We start from the raw sequence: 8666 nt of genomic DNA on the forward strand, positions 1-8666 counted from the left end.
GGCATGTTCTTTGTTTCAATTTCAATGTGACCTTTTAGTAAATCATCAGCCCCTGTGTGGGATTACCAGCTCCATCTGCTGTGAAGCTTGGTCAAAGCCATAACATCCGCCCGTGTCACTGTCACTTTATTTCCTAGCTAAAGCTCTGTACCTTTAATTCCTTCTGTGGGTAGGACGGAGGTCACATGACTAGAGAGTCCTAGCTGGAACGTATAAAAATGTAAACTGCAATGCAACGCTGGAACCTTCCCGAAAGCAGCTGAAGCTCTATCTATACAATCTGTAGATAAAAGAGAGAGACTCAAAAATGAATGATCCAAAGAGAGGTGAGATAGATCATTGCTTGAATTGATGCAAAGGAAATTATCATTCCGGGAAGGTTCACAACCTTGGAACGTTTAATCCATCCAGAGCTGCAACAATAACAAGGATCAGATATCTGCACACTGTATTTAAAACATTGGAGATCTTGGAGTGCGCATGTGGACTGCTTCTCCGGAAGGTGAGCTGGACAAGAGAAGCGCTTTTGACTCTTTCCATATATTATTCTACACGTTGAGTTTATCAAAAATAGACCAAATTCTCCATTTTATTTTTCTTCCTGCTCACTACAATGGCTTCTGTTGATCTAATAGACGAGCTACGCTGCTCCATCTGCCTGAACATTTATACGGATCCGGTAACGCTGAAATGTGGACACAACTTCTGCCGGGTCTGTATTGACTGTTTGCTGGATACTCAGGAGGAGTCTGGACTTTATACCTGTCCAGAGTGCAGACAGAGATTCCAGGAACGGCCTGTGCTGTCCAGCGCTAGAACTCTGCGGAACATAGCGGAGAAGTTCCTAATTTCTCAGCCCGTTCCGGAAGATACGGGAATCTATTGTACTTACTGTTTAGACTCTCCTGTACCGGCTATAAAATCCTGCCTGCACTGTGAAAGTTCTCTGTGTGGCAACCATTTGAGAGTCCACGTCAAGTCACCAGAACACGTCTTATCCAATCCCACCAACTCTCCGGGGAACAGAAAATGCTCAATGCATAAAAAGATTTTGGAGTATTACTGCACCAAGGAAAGGGTTTGTATCTGCGTTTACTGTATTGCCGTTGGCATCCATAAAGGGCACCAGGTGGAGTCACTGGATGGAGCCTTTGAGAAGAAGAAGGAGAAGTTGAGGAAAGATCTGGAGATGATGGCCTCAAAGAAAGCATGGGCTGAGAAACAAGTCCAGAGTCTCCAGGAACGCAGGACAGGCTTACAAGAAAACGCAGCCGGTGTAACAGAGAGAGTCGCTGCCCTGGTCAGAGATGTCCGGAGAGAGCTGGAAGAACTTGAGAAGAGAGTCCTGAGTGAGATTTCCATGCAGTCAGAGAAGATCTCACAATTTGTCACCAATCTGATTCAACAGCTGGAGATACAAAAGGACGAGTTGTCCAGGAAGATAAGTCACATTGAGGAATTGTGTAGAACCAACGACCCAATGACCGTCCTGAAGGATCGGAAGTCAGTTGGAGAGGACATCTGCCAAACCGAGCAGGAGGATAATATGGAGACAATGATTCCGAGTGAAGGTGATTTCCATGAGGATCTCATCAAAGACCGATTACACAAATTACTTGACCTAATAAAAGATATTCCCATCTGTATACAACATCCAGAAGGTGTTTTACTCGATGAGGAAACAGCTGCTAATGATATAAAGGTTTCAAGGGATTTAAAAACTGCATCTTTAGTAGCGGTAAAACTAAATCGTCCAGAATCTCCCAAAAGATTTAAATACTATCAGGTTCTAAGCAAGAGAAGTTTTTCTTCGGGGCGGCATTGCTGGGAGGTGGACACCAGTTATTCAAGTAGCTGGAGAGTCGGGTTGTGTTATCCCAGTATGGACAGGAAATCGTATATTGGGGACAATAAGGATTCCTGGTGTTTGCAAAGGTGTAACCATGATGAGTATAATAAGGTGCATGAATGTAAACGTATTCCATTTCAATACAAGCCTACCAGTGATAAATTCAGAATCTATCTGGATTATGAGGCCGGGCGGATCTCCTTTTATGAGCTGAGCGACCCCACCAGACACCTCCACACCTTCACCACCACCTTCACCGAGCCCCTCCATGCCGCAATTTCTGTTTGGAAAGGATCAATAACCATCATAACCTAGGGATATATTTTACTGAATGTTTCATTCTGTCCAGTCCATGCAATTCTGAATTAGTTAATTTAATTAGTTAATTTAATTTAATTAGTTAAATTAGTGAATTAGTTAATGTCTGGTGGATGCTAAACAATTGAGCTCCTAGTATGATCTTTGTTTCATACTTGCAATGGTCCAGCTTGGACCAATGTAGGTATACATATCTCATACTAGATGGGGCCACTTGCTCAGGATTGCCTCCATTCTCAGAATACCTTCGCTTTTTCACTGAATACAAGGCATTCTCTGATTGGACGAGATGAAGATCATACATGGAGTTCAGCTTGAAAACTGAAGTCTAGCTATGGCTTTTTTTGGATAGTTGCATCAGTCTTACTTGGACCAATGTAAGCATGCATATACCATACCTGGCTGATCCCTGTTGAAACAGATAATCGCTGTAGTCCCCATTATAGTAATCTCCACTAGCTTTTGGCTTTGTGCCTCTCACAGGATGCTTTGATTTGCAAAGCATTCTCTGATTGGATGAGATGGAGATTGTGATCTCACCTCCCCGCTTCTCCAACTCGTCCAATCAGAGAACACTTTACATCCATTGAGAAAATGCAAAGTGTTCTTTGAATTGTACCCATACCAAGCAACCAACCCCCTGTGTTCACTATGCAACAGGGCAGCTGCTTAGCACGGCCATGGGATCTATCAGGGATCATTGTAGTAACAGCAGATACTACAGTGATTATCTACTTCCACAGGTATCGGACAAATATGGTGCATGCATACTTACATTGGCCCATGCTGAACCAATGTCACTATGCAAAAATAAAGCCATACCAAAGCTCTATCTTTAAAGCCCATGATGGTATTTTATTTTTATCAAAAACTCTGGTGGAGAAACCTTGCACTGCTGTTCTCAGGTCTGCCCCATTACAAGGGGCATCATTCTGTGATAAGTGTCCAATGTACCCTTTATATGGGGATTGCAACAGGAGCAGCAGGGTACCCATTTTGTTTCAGGAAGAATGAGACCAAGGCAGATGGGAGCAAACCAGAAATATCTCAGCCCTGAAGTCTTCCATTTAGGAAGATTCGCTACATCCTAGTTGAGAAAGTGTATAGAAAGCTCTATACTATGTTTTCTATACAAAGGGCAGGTATTCTGCTAATTGTAAGAAGAAGAGCACGCTGACCACCAATGTAATGGGCAAAGGGCATACTGACCACCAATGTAAGGAGCATACTCACTAGGGTTGCCATCTTTTCTTCAAGCCAACACTTGGTGCGTGGGAATTTTTTTGTATATTCTGTAGGATTGTAAAAGACCTGGGACACCTTTGGGTGCCCCAAGGATTGTAGTAATGCAGCGCATATAGCTCGTCGCGGTGAACAGTAGGTGTGGCCAAATTACATTAACTGTGGGAGGGGCTTAAAGGGGCATGGTTAAATTCTTGTACCCATAAAATATGCTTAGATTGCTGTGCCACAAGTAAGAGTCTCACAGACTCCTATAAACCTCAGCACAACCATATAAAAAATAAATAAACAAATTACATAATAGTCAGAGAGCTTTTTATCTGAGCCTACCTTAAAAAAGACCATCTTTAAAATAGGGACTGCTTAGCAACCAGAAACTGTTAAAACAATGAACACTTTGGTGAGAAGTATGTAATGTAATGTACAAAATATAGTGTATATAGTGCAGGAGTATGTCATTTACAATATTGTGTCTATAGTGCAGGAGTGTGTAATGTACATTATAGTGTCTATAGTGCAGGAGTGTGTACTTTACAGTACAGTGTCTATAGTGCAGGAGTATGTAATGTACAATATTGTGTCTATAGTCAGGAGTATGTAATGTACAATATAGTGTCTATAGTGCAGGGGTGTGTAATATACAATATAGTGCATACAGTGCAGGAATGTGTAATGTACAATAAAGTGTATATAGTGCAGGAATGTGTAATGTACAATATAGTGCATATAGTGCAGGAGTATGTAATTTACAATATAGTGTCTATAGTGCAGGAGTGTGTAATGTGCAGTACTGTGTCTATAGTGCAGGAGTATGTGATGTACAATATAGTGCAGGAGTGTGTAATGTACAATATAGTGCAGGAGTGTGTAATGTACAATATAGTGCAGGAGTTTGTAATGTACAATGGTACATTACAAACTACAAAGGTAAAGCAAAGCATAATGGGCTACTATGCACTTACAACCACTTTAAAAGTCAGTAGCTACAAAAAATGTAGTTGCTGACTTTTAATAAACACACACTTGCCTGTCCCACGATCCAGAGAGGCGGCTGCCCAAAGCCTTGGTTCTCTCCCCTGCCTCTCCCCGGAGTCGGCATCGCTAGTGTGGGCACCCGCCTGTGACAGCTTGCGGCTTCAGAGCCGGGTGCGCACTTCGCATTTGCGAGTCACGCTGTGCATCCTGAATGGCTGGGCAATCTTCTGAGACCAGTGACATATCCCAGAAGATTGCAGGGAGGGAGGGGGAGAGGAGAACTTCCGCTCGAGTCGCCTAGGCAGCGAGAGAGCCGAAGTGAGAGCTGTGTACCTGTCAACTCCCCCTAAAAAAATGACACGCCAAATGGGGTTAAAAGTCCTTCAAGCCAAAGTTCCACTTTTGGGTGGAACTCCGCTTTAAGTTGACGGTAGACAGTTAGTTTTTTTTTGTTCAGCCAGTGACCTGTATGAAAAAAACAAGATTCTTCTATCTACACAAATTAGATGTCTGGAGGAATCCCTTCCTCCTAAACATTATCCCCCAGTATAGCCCCCCAGGTCAGTCTGTCCCCAATACAACCCCCACTCCCCCAGGTCAGTCTGTCCCCAATTCCCCAATACAATCCCCCCTCCCCCAGGTCAGTCTGTCCCCAATTCCCCAGTACAACCCCCCCTCCCCCAGGCCAGTCTGTCCCCAGTAAAATCCCACAAAAGTCAGTCTGTCCACCAGTACATTAATCCACCAGCTCCCTCTGTCCCCAGTACAACCCTCCCCCCTAGGTCAGTCAGTCTGTCCCCCAGTAAAACCGCCAGATCAGTCAGATTGACCTGGGAGTGCATAGTACTGGGGGACAGACTGAGCTGGTGGATTAATGTACTGGGGGACAGACTGACTTGGGGGTGTAGTGTCATAGTTCCCAACTGTCCCTGATTATATAGTTGTATATAAAATGCACTTTTCATCTTTCAAAAAGTGTTTCCCAGTGCTAAACCTTTCATCCAAATTCTAAATTGCTGTATTTTTCAATTTTAAAAGCCAATATAAAGGAATAGTAGTGGTAAAAAAAAGTACTTGTGGATTTAATTAACCCTTTTTTTTGTTATTTCCCCTTTAATTAATTACGATCTCAGCCATACACTCATGCAAACATCTAGTGGTAGTTTAGTGCAACTACAACTTGTAATGTCTGAAACTGCATTAGTTGGTTTAGTCCTTAGCTAGACCTCTGCCTTCTTTTTGTTCCCTCAGTTACTTTCCAGCTTTCATAGTGGGCACAAGGCGTAGAAGACCGTTGCCCATTTACACTTTGATATAACCAGTTAACATCCATGTGCAGACTACAATATTGCACAACTGCAGGAAACCAGATCCCATACATCCGCATCAGCTAAACTCAGAGCACAATCTCTTAGGCCCCCTTCACACTGGGGCGGGAGCGGCGTTGGTGGTAAAACTGAACTATTATTAGCGCCACTTTACCGTCATTTTAGCGGTGGTATTTGGCCGCTAGTGGGGCGGTTTTACCCCCCTGTTAGGCACCGCTTTGCCGGCGGTATAGCCATGCTGCTTCATTGATTTCAATGGGCAGGAGTGGTGAAGGAGCGGTGTATACACATCGTTCCTTCACCGCTCCAAAGATGCTGCTAGCAGAACTTATATTTACCTTCCTGCCAGCGCACCGCTCCAGTGTGAAAGCCTTCAGGGCTTTCACATTGGAGAGACAGCAGCTGTTGTTTCAGATCGGTTTGCAGGCGCCATTTTTAGCGCTGTAGCGCCTGCAAAACAACCTAGTGGGAAAGGGGTCTAAGATCCTCTGGTTCCAGGAGGTCATCATTACGTGATAAGCTTATGGAGGCCCACGCAAATGCAGGAGCAACTAAAGCGGCAAAATCCTTTGCTACAAAAGAAGCAGAAACAGAAGCTCAGATGGAAGAAAAAGAAGCAGAGGAGAGCTCAAAGATTCTCCAAATGGAAAAGGAGCTGCTGTAGCAAAACAACAATCCAGATTGTTTTATCTCTGCAAAACAAGAAGATTCCATAAAGCACACTAAGGACTATTGCAAAAACACACACAGAAGGGTGCAAACGCCTTGTGCATTACCACCGTACAACTTTATTAAATCCAAAAAAAGATTGCATACTCACAAACATGAAGAACAACAGGCGTATCACATATCAACTCCAGCCGTAGGTGATGCCATCTGACCACATATCACACGGAAAGGGAAGGCTGGCGCGTTTCGGGGAACATGCCTCCTTCCTCAGAGCTTCTGTGTAACTACAACTTGTAATGTCTGTAAAATGGTAAAATCCAGTTTACCTGCATGTCTGTAATAGTTTTGATTAGTCCTTAGCCGGGCCACCCCCTTCTTCTTGTTCCCTTAGTTTCCAGTTTTCACAGGTATAGAAGAGTGTCGTCTGTTTACACTTTGCTATGACCAGTTAACATCCATGTATTACATTATGACAAGTAAAACCACTTTGGATTAAACTGCTGTGTCTTATTAGAGAGTTGAGCTGTCTTTGGAAGGAACTTATTTAATGTGATTATGGTTGCTGGATGGACCGTGGTTTTAAAACGGAGTTCCACCCAAAAATTTAACTTCCGTTTTTCGGCTTCCTCCCATTTGGCACCTTTTAGTGGGAAGGGGGGAGCAGATACCTGTATAATCCCGGTATTTGCTCCCACTTTTGGGTATAGATCGCCACAGTATCCGCGGCTATCTACGCCATGTCCGGCCCCCTCCTCCACCCCCCCCCCCCTGCTGTCTTCTGGGAGACCCACAGGTCCCAGAAGACAGCAGGGACCAGTGAGATTGCACAGCGCGACTCGCGCAAGCGCAGTAGGGAGCCAGACTCTGAAGCCACAAGGCTTCACTTCCTGATTCCCTTACCAAGGGAGCCGAGGGACAGATCCGCTTTGGGTGAAGACATCGTGGGCACCCTGGGCAGATAAGTGTCCATATATTAAAAATCAGCAGATGCAGTATTTGTAGCTGCTGACTTTGAATTTTTTTTTTTTTTGGCGGAACTCCACTTTAAGGTGGTACGGTGGTGGTATGGCCATACATAAGACATAGCTTGAAACAGATCATAAGGGGCACTCTGACCATCAATGTAAAGAGCACACTGACTATCAATGTAAACAGCACACTGACCACCAATGTAAAAAGCACACTGACCATCAATGTAAAAAGCACACTGACCATCAATGTAAAGAGCACCCTGACCACCAATGTAAAGAGCACACACAAGTTGGAGTCAATTATTGTGTGGTGCCGGGGGTTAATTATTGAGCTATGTTAGGGTTAGTTATTGCTCTATGTTGGGAGATAATTATCGTGCTATGCATGGTTTAGTATTGCAGGCCCCGATACTTGCTAAGTCTCAGGCTCTCTGTAAGTCTCGGCTCTCTGGGTACTCTCCCTCCTCATTGGCTGAAACAGCAGCCGGAGCCATTGGCCTCTCCTCTGTCCACCTGACTCTGTCCTCCCCTCCACCTCGCTGCATCCCCCCTCTCCTCTGACCACCTGGCTCTGTCCTCCCCTCCACCTGGCTGCACCATCCCCTCCTCCTCTGTCCACCTGTATCTGTCCTCCCCTCCACCTGGCTGCACCCCCCCTCCTCTGTCCCCCTGGCTCCACTCTCCCCTCCACCTGGCTGCCCCCCCCCCCCACCCTTTATGTCAGGGTTATTGGCTGATGGCTAGCCGCTCCGCTGCAATGGAGATTAGTAAGGGCTCCGCCTCCTCGTTATTCATAACCAGAGTCTCTGATTGGCTGCCTGCAGCCTTTTATTGGTTGAATCAGAGATAGCTATTTGACTACCGTAGTCAAAAGGCTATCACTCAGACTCAACTAATAGTGAGGAGCCCTTTACAATCCGTCGCAGCAGAACTAGGGGAAGGGACTCAGGGAGTGCCAAAAGTCCACGGGTTAGGGGGTGCAAATTACTTGCCTGGCCCCGGCGCTGACAACCCATGCTACGCCACTGTCTCTAGGCACAGGGAAGCAGCAGGCATTTGATAAGCCAACCAAATATGGCCAAACACATGGAACGATCGCACTTCTATTTAATCCTTTGATGAAATTACAAAGCAGTAGAAGTCGTAAAATTTTGGTTTCAATCGACTGAAAAAAAAGATAAAAGATCTAAAATGCATTAATGGCATATTTTCCCCTAGTTTCTATTTCAATGTGATCTTTCAGTAAACTTTATTAAAGAGTAACTCCACTTTGTTGCAAAAAGAAAAAAAAACATTTCCCTCTGGGTCATCTAT

General features: G+C 44.6%; 1 protein-coding gene across 1 annotated transcript; it reads left to right on the forward strand.

The window, feature by feature from the left end:
- Window positions 1-171: 171 nt before the first annotated feature.
- LOC143935110 (E3 ubiquitin-protein ligase TRIM39-like) lies at window positions 172-6878 on the forward strand. The gene has a single exon (XM_077458744.1). It carries the CDS (start codon window positions 614-616, stop codon window positions 2162-2164), a length of 1551 nt encoding a protein of 516 aa, XP_077314870.1. The 5' UTR covers window positions 172-613; the 3' UTR covers window positions 2165-6878.
- Window positions 6879-8666: the final 1788 nt, after the last annotated feature.

This window comes from Lithobates pipiens, unplaced genomic scaffold (genome assembly GCF_037356315.1).
Source record: "Lithobates pipiens isolate NorthernLeopardFrog02 unplaced genomic scaffold, aLitPip1_a1.2 Scaffold_28, whole genome shotgun sequence".
Taxonomy (NCBI): Eukaryota; Metazoa; Chordata; class Amphibia; order Anura; family Ranidae; genus Lithobates; species Lithobates pipiens.

Coding starts and splice junctions, on each gene's coding strand:
- LOC143935110 (XM_077458744.1), top strand. CDS start 614: ATGGCTTCTGTTGATCTAATAGACGAGCTACGCTGCTCCATCTGCCTG.